General features: G+C 45.9%; 1 protein-coding gene across 1 annotated transcript in view; it reads right to left on the bottom strand.

Moving 5' to 3' along the window:
* Positions 1 to 13,467, bottom strand: part of loxl4 (lysyl oxidase-like 4) — a 145,427-nt gene that overhangs the window by 67,483 nt on the left and 64,477 nt on the right. Inside the window, exons 4-5 of the mRNA XM_080205325.1 lie at positions 7,047 to 7,085; positions 778 to 991 (exon numbers count right to left, since the gene is read on the bottom strand). Of these exons, the coding sequence (XP_080061451.1) occupies positions 778 to 991; positions 7,047 to 7,085 (253 nt within the window). The remainder of the gene's footprint in view (positions 1 to 777; positions 992 to 7,046; positions 7,086 to 13,467) is intronic.

Genomic DNA, 13,467 nt, shown 5'->3' with positions numbered 1-13,467 from the left:
GGTTGAATCATCTGGCTGGTTTTCTCTCCATCTCCTCTTGACTCCATGGCCCTGATTTTATTGGCGCACCTACCACGGAATCGGGGCGGGCAGAACAGTATTCCCCGCTGGCCTTGGGCACGATCTTACGAGCTTCGGGCAGGCACGCCGGTAAACTTCCAGCCCACGAGTCCATCTACACTTCCCTCTGTCTCGGCAAAGCAGCCAGCATAATTAAGGGCCCCACACACCCCGGACATTCCCTTTTTCACCGACTCAAGAACAGCTTCTTCTCTGCTGCCATCAGACTTTTGAATGGGCTTACCTTGCATTAAGTTGATCTTTCTCTACACCCTAGCTACGACTGTAACTCTGCACTCTCTCCTTTCCTTCTCTATGAACAGTGTCTGTACAGCGCGCGAGAAACAATACTCTTCACTGTATGCTAATATATATGACAATAACATATCAAATCAAATAAGAGGAAGGGGAGGCGGTTTAGAACGGAGTTGAGGAGGAACTTCTTCACTCAAAGGGTGGTGAATCTCTGGAATTCTCTGCCCGTTGAAGTGGTGGAGGCTGCCTCGCTAAATATTTTTAAGAAGCGGGTTGATGGGTTCTTGATAAGAGAGGGGATTAAGGGTTATGGGGAGAGGGCGGGAAAGTGGAACTGAGCCACAACAGATCAGCCATGATCTTATTGAATGGCGGGGCAGGCTCGAAGGGCTAGATGGCCTACTCCTGCTCCTATTTCTTATGTTCTTATGTTCTTAAATACATTTAATTTTCATTTTGTACCTCATCTTGGTAGGCCTTCTTGTAGCGAGTTCCAGTTTCCTGTATGAACTTAGGCCCCGTCACACAGCTTATCACTGTGTGCATCCCATTCTCACAGGGGTGCTGATGCTTCCCGGCGGAAGCCTGGATCGTGCACTTGGAGAGATGTGACTCGTTACCGTTGCACGACACTTTGTGGATCCAGAAGCTCTTCTTCTTGACGGCCGAGGGCAACCTTTCAAACATAAAGCAGAGGCAGAGAATGACAAATATGGACACCACGTCCTGTGCCTCCAATTACACTGTCCGCCTTATTGCAACACAGTTATACCAAGCATGGTTATCTCTGGATATGATGCGGAGATGCCGGTGTTGGACTGGGGTAAGCACACTAAAAAGTCTCACAACACCAGGTTAAAGTCCAACAGGTTTATTCGGTAGCACAAGCTTTCGGAGCTCCTTTTTCACCTGGATGTGCAGGTCCACAGATCCTTAAAGGTGCAACACAGGTGGAGAAGGTGGTGAAGAAGGCATATGGTATGCTTGCCTTTATTGGACGGGGCATAGAGTATAAAAGTTGGCGTATGATGTTGCAGCTATATAGAACGTTGGTTAGGCCACATTTGGAATACTGCGTCCAGTTCTGGTCGCCACACTACCAGAAGGACGTGGAGGCTTTGGAGAGGGTACAGAAAAGGTTTACCAGGATGTTGCCTGGTATGGAGGGTCTTAGCTATGAGGGGAGATTGGGTAAACTGGGGTTGTTCTCCTTGGAAAGACGGAGAATGAGGGGCAACCTAATAGAGGTGTATAAAATTATGAAGGGCATACATAGGGTGAACAGTGGGAAACTTTTTCCCAGGTCGGAGGTGACAAACACAAGGGGGTCACAGGTTCAAGGTGAGGGGGGCAAGGTTTAACACAGATGTCAGAGGGACGTATTTTACACAGAGGGTGGTGGGGGCCTGGAATGCACTGCCAAGTGGAGTGGTGGAGGCGGACACGCTGGGATCGTTTAAGACTTATCTGGATAGCCACATGAACAAACTGGGAACGGAAGAATACAAACGAAAAGTCTAGTTGGAAATATAAACAGCGCAGGCTTGGAGGGCCGAATGGCCTGTTTCCTGTGCTGTATTGTTCTTTGTTCAGGTGAGTGAAGAGTTGTGTTCACAAACAGGGCACATATATACCTTTAAGACTTGATTACCTGTAAAAATTTGCATTCCAACCATTATCTTGTAAATTGAGTTTGTACATGCCCTGTTTGTGAACACAACTCCTCACTCACCTGAAGAAGACATGATACTCCAAAAGTTTGTGCTACCTAATAAACTGTTGGACTTTAACCTGGTGTTATGAGACTTCTTACTATCTCTCGTTAGCCATTTCTACACTGGAGAAACTATGCTCACTATCCACTGTTGCCACGGCAGATTCTAAGGTGCTGCTTACTCAGTACATCACCCCTTTCGGACACTTGTTCTCCCCTCGATTTCTTTAGAACCCATTCACAGTATCTGTAACGGGATGCAATCTTGCTCCGATTGAATAGTAACGTGTCACAGTTTTATTACGGGTGTCAAAGATGGATGAATAAAGTTCAAAAGTTTATTTATTAGTCACAAGTAGGCTGACATTAACACTGCAATGGAATTACTGTGAAAATCCCCCTAGTCGCCACACTCCAGCACCTGTTCGGGTACACTGAGGGAGAATTTTAGCATGGCCAATCAACCTAACCCGCATATCTTTCGGACCGTGGGAGGAAACCGGAGCATCCAGAGGAAACCCACGCAGATACAGGGAGAATGTGCAGACTCCGTATAGACAGTGATCCAAGCTGGGAATCGAACCTGTGACCCTGGCGCTGTGAGGCAGCAGTGCAAACCACTGTGCCACCATGCCCCCCCAGGATATAATCCTCAATTCTATTTTCCTGCCTTATCCCGAAAGCCTTTGATTCCCTCACTGGTTAAATAACTAAGTAATGGTAAAGTCGCTGTAATCTCAGAGACCATCATCTGCTCTCCACTTTGAGGGGAGAGAGCTGACTGGTGATGATTTAACCTGAGGATCATTACACCTCAGGCAAAGGGCCAGGTTGTAAAGGCTCCTTTATTCCTCATGAATAACCTCAGCCAGTATGGCAATTGAACCCGTGCTGTTGGTGTTGTTCTGCATCACTAACCAGCCATCCAGCCAACCGAGCTAAATTTGTCTATCTCAGCCTCGAACATGCTTAATGAACTAACCTCTACAGCCCTCTGCGGTAAAACATTCCACAGATTCACTCCCCTTTGAGAGAAGAAATTCCTCCTCGTCTCTGTCTTAAATAGGCAACCCTTTACGCTGAGATTGTGTCCTCATGTCCCAGACCCTCCTATTCGGGAAAACAACTTCTCAGCATCCCCTCTGCCGAGCCCCTATATATCTCAATAAGGTCACCTTTCATTCTTCTAAACTCCAATGAGTACAGGCTCAACCTACACAACCTCTCCTCATAAGGAAATCCCTCCATACCCTACTTCTCTGGACTGCCTCCAAAGCCGAGATATCTTTCCTTAGATAAGGAAAACTGTTCACAGTATTCCAAGAGTAATCTAAACTAGTGCCTTGTATGGTTTTAGCAAGACTTCCCTATTTTTATATTCCATCCCCTTTGAAATAAAAGCCAACATTCCATTTGCCTTCCCTATTACCTGCTAAACCTGCCTGCTATGTTCTATGCACGAGAGCCCCAAATTCCTCCCTGCAATTTTCTGCAGACTTTCTCCATTTAAATAATATTCAGCTCCTTTATTCTTCCTACATGATATTCCATCCGTCAAGTTTTTGCTCACCTAACCTGTGTACGTCTCTCTGTAGACTCTGCGTCAGCCATTTGCCTTCCCATTTATTTTTCCACAAACTTGGCAATGGTACATTCACTTCTCTCATCCAAGTCATTCATATATTTATATATTGTAAGTAATTGTGGCCCCAGGACTGATCCCTGTGGCACTGCACTAGTTACAGATTGCCATCCTGAACAGACCCACTTAGCCCAACTCTCTGTCTTCTATCAGTTAGCCAATCCTCTATCCACACCCCCAACTCCATGGGCTATTTTCTTATTATGTATCCTTTTATGTGATACCTTATCAAAGGCTTTTTTAAAATCCAAGTAAATTACGTCTACAGGTTCTCCTTTATCTATCCTGCTCATTATCACCTCAGAGAATTCTAATACATTTGTGAAACACCGTGAAGCCATGCTGATTCTGTTTGATTATGTTATGTGTTTCTAAATGGTCTGCTATCACATCTTTATAATGGACTCGAACATTTTCCCATTATAGAAGTTAAGCTAACTGGGCCATAGTTGCTTGTTTTCTTTTCTCCTCCCTTTTTGAATTCAAGTTTTAAAGTTTACTTATTATTGTCACAAGTAGGCTTACAACAAGGGAGAATTTAGCATGGCCAGTCCACCTAACTTGCACACCTTTGGAGTGTGGGAGGAAACCGGAGCACCCGAAGGAAACCTACGCAGACACGGGGAGAATGTGCAGACTCTACACAAAGAGTGACCCAAGCCGGGAATCGAACCCAGGTCCCAGGTGCTGTGAGGCTACAGTGCTAATCACTGTGCCACCGTGCCGTTACAGTGTTGGATTGGCAATTTTCCAAAACCCATCTCGTTCACTAATGTCCTCCAGGGAAGGAAATCTGCTGTGTTTACCCGGTCTGGCCTACATGTGACTGCAGAGCCACAGCAATGTGGTTGACTCTGAAATGGCCGAGCACACCGCTCTGTTCAAGGGCAATTAGGGATGGGCTGGCCAGCTAGGGATGGCCATGTCACAACATGAATGAATTTTTAAAAAATCCTCCACTTCCTTTAATATCCTGGGGTGGCACCCCATTTGGTCCAGGGGATGTATTGGGTTTTGGCCCCATTAGTTTCCCTAGCACTTTTTTCTCCAATGATGGTTATTGATAGTTATTGAACTGCAGCAGCCCATGTGGTGTAGGTACACCCACAGTGTAGTTAGGTAGGGCATTCTAAGAATTTGACCCAGCAACAGTGAAGGAGCAACAATATATTTGCAAGTCAGGTTGGTGAGTGGCTTGGAGGGGAACTGAGAGGTGCTGATGTTTTTCCCATGTGCCTGCTGGTTTTGATCACCTAGGTGATGGTTCAGAAGGTGCTGATAAGGAACTTCAGCCACTGAATATTCTATTCTCGTCCTGATTGACTTTGCCTTTTCCCCATAACCCCTGATCCCCTTATTAATCAAGGACCTATCTATCTCTGTCTTAAATACATTCTGGCCTCCACAGCCTTCTGCAGCAAAGAGTTCCATAATTCACCATTCTCTGGCTGAAGAAATTCTTCCTCATCTCTGTTTTAAAGGATCGTCCCTTTAGCCTGAGGTGGATCTAGTTTTTCCTACTCGTGGAAACATCCTCTCCATGTCCACTCTATCCAGGTCTCGCAGTACCCTGTAAGTTTCAATAAGATTCACCCTTATCCTTCTAAACTCCAACAAGTACAGACCCAGAGTCCTCAACTATTCCTCATATAACAAGCTCTTCATTCCAGGGATCATTCTTGTGAACCTCCTCTGGACCCTTTCCAAGGCCAGTACATCCATCCTTAAATGCGGGGCCCAAAACTGCTCACATTACTCCAAATTGAGAAGCAGTGTACCATGAGGAAGAATGCAGAAACTAACAGATGGCAGGAGAATGGGGGCATCGTGTCAATGAGACTGTGGGAACACTGTACAGCACCGAGCTAGAATAGGTCACTACACAATTATCATGATTCGCAGATGAAGAACATCCTGAGGGAGAAAGTCAGTCGTGTTTACACAGCAATAACGGAAACAAGTCCCCATAAATACTTGCCTTCAACGACCGAGGCATTGAGTTTAAAAATTGGCAAGTCATTTTGCAGCCTTATAGAACCATAGTTAGGCCACACTTGGAATATAGTGTTCAATTCTGGTCGCCACACAACCAGAAGGATGTGGAGGCTTTGCAGAGAGTACAGAAAAGGTTTACCAGGATTTACCTGGTATGGAGGGCATAGGTTTAAGGTGCGAGGGGCAAAGTTTAAAGGAGATGTACGAGGCAAGTCTTTTACACAGAGGGTGGTGGGTGCCTAGAACTCATTGCCGGAGGAGGTAGTGGAAGCAGATACGATAGTGACTTTTACATAAGAACATAAGAAATAGGAGCAGGAGTAGGCCATCTGGCCCTTCGAGCCTGCCCCGCCATTCAATAAGATCATGGCTGATCTGTCGTGGCTCAGTTCCACTTTCCCGCCCTCTCCCCATAACCCTTAATCCCCTCGCTTATCAAAAACCCATCAACCCGCTTCTTGAAAATATTTAGCGAGGCAGCCTCCACCACTTCAACGGGTAGAGAATTCCAGAGATTCACCACCCTTTGAGTGAAGAAGTTCCTCCTCAACTCCGTTCTAAAACGCCCCCCCTTTATCTTGAGGCTGTGCCCCCTAGTCCTACTGTCTTTTTTGAGTGGGAAGAGTCTCTCCACCTCTATTCTATCCATCCCATTCATCATCTTATACGTCTCAATGAGATCTCCCCTCATTCTTCTAAACTCTAACGAGTACAAGCCTAGTTTATTCAGCCTCTCCTCATAGCTCAACCCCCTCAACTCCGGTATCAGCCTAGAAAACCTCCTCTGCACTCCCTCCAAGGCCAAAATATCTTTGCGCAGGTGCGGCGCCCAAAACTGCACACAGTACTCCAGCTGCGGCCTCACCAGTGCCCTATACAGCTGCAGCAAGACCTCCCTACTTTTATATTCAATCCCCCTCGCTATGAAGGCCAGCATCCCATTCGCCTTTTAAGGGGCGTCTTGACAAGTACATGAATAGGATGGGAATAGGGGAATACGGTCCCCGGAAGGGTAGGGGGTTTTAATTAAGTCAGGCAGCATGGCCAGTGCAGGCTTGGAGGGGTGACGGGCCTGTTCCTGTGCTGTAATTTTCTTTGTTCTTTGTTTTTAAATACTTTTCGGTTAAGTAATTAGTTATTAAATAGGTCACACCATAATGCCATTAGCACATCATAAACTCTGCTCCTGCACTCCAAATGTTTCACATTTAGACTAATGCGAACCTTCTGTATCCTCAGAAACTTTATGAAAGTTTTCAGTCTGGCTGTCGAAAGTGCAAAATGAATTCACCATTGCAAGGTCACAGAGAGGGTTTACTGACTGCCTGCTGTTCAAACAGAAATGTTTGATGTGTCTTTGAAAATCAGAGTAAGCATTACCTGGCTTTGGGGTTCTTCATCTTTAGATCCCAATGCTTCCTGTAACAAAAGAATGCAAAAGATTAATACGTTAGCAGTGAGCATTGATATAAAGTATTCGGGCTAAACACAGGATGAACAGGAGATGCCAGATTCCCTATCCTTAGCTACATTCATTCGCAGGATTAGGGTCTCCTTTCAACTCCTGTCATTAAAGTTTTTGCTGTCATTTCACTTGTAAATGACTTGTGAACATGTCCCGTAACCCATGATCAAGCAGGTAGTTCGTCCAGGACGAGGCTAGCCCATTGCACTTCGAGTGTGCTGACACCTGCAATGTCCCCAAATGCAGGATCCTCGACTGCAAAATTTGTAACCTCAAATCCTTTGAGCTGCCTCCTTGAACCCCTGCAGTCCATGCAGTGTAGGTACATCCACAGCGCTGTTAGGCTGGGAGTTCCAGGATTTTGACCCAGCGACATATATTTCCAAGCCAGAAAGGAGGCTTGGAGAGGAACTTCCAGATGGTGACGTACAGGCAATTTACCGAAAGGCAACTAGTTCCCGAGGGATAAATGCCATGGGGAGACATTAGAGAAGGGGAAAAGGATCCTTAACATTTTCAGATAGACTCACTCCTCTCCAAGCATCCCAGCAATTACAGCAGAAATATTATTCTTTAAAAGCCTATTCATATTTATGGCAATTCCACATAAATAACTGATCGCAGTTTGAATGGTGAAAAATGGAATGTGCTGTCCTGTTACGTGATAGAAAGTGTACTGACCTTCAGCTATCACATCAAGGGTCTGCGTTACTTTAATAATGCAGTTTCCAACTCAAAAACACTTAGAGCTTGCTGCCTAAAAGATGTCGTTATTTATGATATACTGCAGCTCCATTAAACTTTGGTCTTTACTGTGAGAATAATTTATTTTTTTTCACAGGAAATTGAAAGGGAAAAGGATGGTTTATGGATTTTTTTTTGCCGCTGAAACATGAGTTTGTCTCCAGGCCAGGCCAGCTAGACGTCAAAAACAGATCAGCAACACAACAACAACAATCTGCATTTGTACAGCACCTTTTAACATCCATAACCAAACACGAGGGCTGGGGTTTTCCAGCACCTATACCAATAGTCACTGTTGCAGGCGCAACAGGGAAATTTAAAGACTGTCCCACCTGCACCTTGGCCACCGGTGACAGGGCCCGGGCATGCTGGCCAAAGTTGGCACAGTGGTTAGCACTGCTACCTTGCAGCGCCAGGGATGTGGGTTCAATTCCGGCCTTGGGTAACTCTCTTTGTGGAGTTTGCAATGGTCTCCCAGTGTCTGCGTGGGTTTCCTCTGGGTGCTCTGGTTTCCTCTGACAGTCCAAAGATGTGCAAGATAGGTGGATTGGCCACGCTAAATTGTCCCTTGGTGTCCTGGGATGTATAGGTTAGGTGGATTGACCGTGGTAAAGTGCAGGTTTATGAAGATGAGGTAGGGGGTGAGCCTGGCTAAGATGCTCTTTCAAAGACAAGAGAAAATGCTGGAAAATCTTAGTAGATCTGGCAGCATCTGTAAGGGGAGAAAAGAGCTCAGAGTTTTGACAAAGGGTCATCTGGACTCAAAACGTCAGCTCTTTTCTCCCCTTACAGATGCTGCCAGACCTATTGAGACTTTCCAGCGTTTTCTCTTTTGGTTTCAGATTCCAGCATCCGCAGTAATTTGTTTTTATCCAGTGCTCTTTCAGAGTCAGTGCAGACTCAATGAACTGAATGGCCTCTGTTGAGATTCTATGGATTGTATAGAAGAAGACATCAGCGCAGGTTCCTCAAAGCTTGATCCAAGAGGTTAGTTTGTCGGAGCATCTTAAATGCTGGCCTTCATAGCGAGGGGGATTGAATATAAAAGTAGGGAAGTCTTGCTGCAGCTGTATAGGGCACTGGTGAGGCCGCAGCTGGAGTACTGTGTGCAGTTTTGGTCGCCGTACTTACGCAAGGATATTTTGGCCTTGGAGGGAGTGCAGAGGAGGTTTACTAGGCTGATACCGGAGTTGAGGGGGTTGAGCTATGAGGAGAGGCTGAATAAACTAGGCTTGTACTCATTAGAGTTTAGAAGAATGAGGGGAGATCTCATTGAGACGTATAAGATGATGAATGGGATGGATAGGATAGAGGTGGAGAGGCTCTTCCCGCTCAGAAAGGACTGTAGGACTAGAGGGCACAGCCTCAAGATAAAGGGGGGGCGGTTTAGAACGGAGTTGAGGAGGAACTTCTTCACTCAAAGGGTGGTGAATCTCTGGAATTCTCTGCCCGTTGAAGTGGTGGAGGCTGCCTCGCTAAATATTTTTAAGACACGGGTTGATGGGTTTTTGATAAGCGAGGGAATTAAGGGTTATGGGGAGAGGGTGGGAAAGTGGAACTGAGCAGCGACAGATCAGCCATGATCTTATTGAATGGCGGGGCAGGCTCGAAGGGCTAGATGGCCTACTCCTGCTCCTATTTCTTATGTTCTTATGTTCTTAAATGGAGGAGATAGAGGGAGAGGAGTTTGGACAGAGCTTTCCAGAGCTTACGGTCGAGACAGCTGAAGATATGGCCATCAATGCTGGAGCAAAGGAAATTTGTGGGTGAGAGGGCAGAATTGGAGTACAGCAAATCTCCCTGAGGTGGGAAAAGTCAGAGAAAGTTTAAAAGGTAAGAGGCTCAAGACCAAGGATGGATTTATAGAGGGTGAAAATTTTAATTTTTGCGTTAATGAACCAAGACAAATCAGTCAGGTGTAATGGGATTTGACACAAGTTCCTTTACTTCATCACTTATCCCTATTTCTTAGCAAATAATGAAGAGACAACCCTTTAACAGGCATCTGACAATTGGTTAGCTCTAGGCAGATCAGTGAGACATGAGTCTCGGAGCAGTTTGAGCTAGGATGTTCTTTCAGTTCAAGCAAGTTAAAGGCAAAATACTGCAGACACTGCAATCTGAAACCAAAACTGAAAATGTCGGAAAACCTCAGCAGGTCCGACAGCATCTGTGGAGAGAGAATAGAGCCAACATTTCAAGTCTGGATGACACTTTGTCAGAGCTGAAGACAAAGAAAATAGGACAAGATTTATGCTATGGAGGTATGGGAGGGGCTGGAATTGGGCAAAAGGGAATGGAAATGGGATGATTAAGGCTGAGAAAGGTGCCAAAGGAGGTGGCGGAAGCAGGCACATTTAAGAGGCACCTGCATGGGTACATGATTAGGGAGGGTCTGAGGGATATGGACTGAGTAAGGACAGAAGTTTTCTTTTTAGTTAGGGCATCATGATCGGCACGGGTTTGGAGGACTGAAGGGCCTGTTCCTGAGCTGTACTTTTCTTTGTTTTTTGTTCTATATACGACTGTAACATAATGTTCCGCTCTGTGTACTCCAGACCCACTGTCCACAACCTGGGCACACGTAGCAAAGTAGCAGCAGGGGTGAACTAGAAAGACATTGAGAATTTCCTGGGTGGCCTCCCGAACTGCTCAATGAAGATTCTGCAACTGGGATGTGCACCCACCTTAGGATGGCCATTGAGAGAAGCCTAGAAGTTCTTGACGTGAATACTAACTGATTCCGTGCTCATTCCCCCAACCTTGTCCTCCTCTGGGCTATGCCCACTAGACCAGGCAGATGCTCCCTATGGATTCAAATTCACTCAGGTCTCTATCCGCTGCCCAGTAGCAGCTCCTGGAAACACAGGGAAAACAGGAGTCCCACCATTCAGTTAGATCATGGCTAAACCATGGCTAATCGAGGGATTGAGTTTAGGAGTTGGGAGGTAATGCTGCAACTTTATAAGACCCTTGTCAGACCCCACTTGGAGTACTGTGCGCAGTTCTGGTCGCTTCACTACAGGAAAGATGTGGAAGCTATAGAGAGGGTGCAGAGGAGATTTACAAGGATGTTGCCTGGATTGGGAGGCATGCCTTATGAAGATAGGTTGAGGGAGCTGGGACTCTTCCCCCTGGAGAGACGAAGGTTGAGAGGCGACCTGATAGAGGTTTATAAAATGTTGAGAGGAATAGATAGGGTGGATTCTCAGAGGCTATTTCCCAGGGCTGAAATGGTCGCTACGAGAGGACACGGGTTTAAGGTGCTGGGAAGCAAGTACAGAGGAGATGTCAGGGGTAAGTTTTTCACTCAGAGGGTGGTGAGTGAGTGAAATCGGCTGCCATCAGTGGTGGTAGAGGCAAACTCGCTGGGGTCTTTTAAAAGACTTCTGGATGAGTACATGGGATTTAATGGGATTGGGAGTTACAGATAGTTCTATGGCTTGGTAGGTATGGATATGATCGGCGCAACTTGTGGGCCGAAGGGCCTGTTTGCACTGTAGTGTTCTGTGTTCTATGTAAACCCTGCAAACTATAAATGCAGACAGCCTTGGGTTAAATGTGACGCTCCCCGGGTCAAATTGCCCACCAATACGCATTCGGTTCACACATAGAGAATAACCATTGAGAGACTGAAGGCGTGCTGGACTCCATAAAAATCAAAATTTCCAAGCAAGGGGAGGGTCTCAAAGGATGTGGAGAAAAGGTAGTCGTGTTAACTGAAGAGCAAAGCAGCCTCAAAGGGCTGAATGGTCTCCTCCTGTTCCTAAGTGCAGGAAACTCAGTGAAGAAAATAGAACACCCCATTGAATTATAACATATGACCTCTCAGCAATACCTTTATATGTACGTCTACACAGGGCTGTTTGTATTCACTCAACTGAGAAATTGAAGCTCCAATCTATCGTTATTAATCCAGGCTTCAATACTGTGACCAGTTATTCCCAAAGGAACCAATTGCAATACTTACTGAGCAAGTTGAGTGTTTCAAACAGGATCTGCTAGACATCACTCGCGTCTGCACTGCACTGAGTTCCCCTACAGTCCCGTATTGCTCACACTTCCCCAAAACATGGAACCCTCAATCCAAAATGCCAGCCATTCAGAACTTACTAGCTCAGCAGAACAAAATCCTCTGTTCACAAACAGATCCTGAAATCTAAGCAGCAAGACTCTTCACTGACTTCTGAGAGTAACTCTGTAATGCAAGCCAGGCACCAGGGCCAGGAGGGATCACCCAGTTGCTGCCTCAGGTTAAATTAGTACCAGATGCCATGAGCGTCACAATGTACTGCACTTCCCCAGGTGGAAATACTTTCCTTCAATGCAGTTTAAGAGCTCGATGCTGCCAGTCTCCAGGGCTGGTTGCCTATCACAAGCCCCAGTAACAATAAGGGACATCCTGCCCCATGCCAAGGGCAAGCAGGAAATAAAGAGTCTTAGTGCCCATTTGAATTTGCCTCTATCCTGCTTGTGATTCCTTTCCACTTCTGCTTTTACCCAACCTACTGAACATGGCGTTAAGGTGCTGACTCTGGATTGGCTATGCCTCCACGAGAATTACCACTCCTTTGTGGGGTAGAAATTTGGGTGAACGAAGTAGAAACAGTCAAGACCTTCAAGTTTTTAGATCACCAATAACCTGTCCTGGTCCCCCCATGCCAACACTATAGTTAACAAAGCCCACCAATGCCTCTAATTTCTTGGAAGATGAAGGAAATTTGGCATGTCAGCTCCGACTCAGATTAGAAAGCATTTTTTCTTGTTGTATCACAGCTTGGTATGGGCTCCTGCTCTGCCCAAGACCACAAGGAACAACAAAAGATTATGAATGTAGCCCAATCCATCACGCAAACCAGCCTCCCATCCATTGACTCTGCCTACACTTCCCGCTGTCTCGGCAAAGCAGCCAGCATAATCAAGAACCCCACACACCCCGGACATTCTCTCTTCCACCTTCTTCCATCAGGAAAAAGATACAAAAGTTTAAAGTCACTGACCAACCAACTCAAGAACAGCTTCTTCCTTGCTGTCATCAGACTTTTGAATGGACCTACCTCGCATTAAATTGGTCTTTCGCTACATATTAGCTTTGACTATAACACTACGTTCTGTGCTCTCTCCTTCCCTTCTCTATGAATGGTATGCTTTGTCTGTATAGTGTACAAGAAACAATACTTTTCACTATGCTAATACATGTGACAATAATAAACCAAATCAAACCTTTTGGGAATCTCATCCAAGAGGCTATTTTTCATTCGCGGGCCCAGCGGACTGGTGAGCTATTTGACTGTGGAAGGCACTGTGGGTGATCAGCATCCGCTGGTCCTTCAACGCAATCGGTTGTGTAGGGTACACTTAACGGGTGCACAGGGACAGGAGAGGGGATGCACACAGAGGAGCCCAGATCTGTTCCTCTAAAAATCCTGCCTGCCACAAAGAGGTCTCCTCGATCCTGTCTGGTGTCATGGCCTTGGGAATCTAGATTAGAATCTGGTACTGCTGTGTTGCCTCCTGTTGTCAGTTTATGCCTTTCTGAAGGTAACTCACATTAACATGCGGCTAATTAACATGACGAGGTCAGTTCTGGAT

Source organism: Carcharhinus amblyrhynchos, chromosome 17 (genome assembly GCF_965287045.1).
Source record: "Carcharhinus amblyrhynchos chromosome 17, sCarAmb.v2.hapA, whole genome shotgun sequence".
Classification (NCBI taxonomy): domain Eukaryota; kingdom Metazoa; phylum Chordata; class Chondrichthyes; order Carcharhiniformes; family Carcharhinidae; genus Carcharhinus; species Carcharhinus amblyrhynchos.
This window is presented reverse-complemented; position numbering and strand designations above follow the sequence as displayed.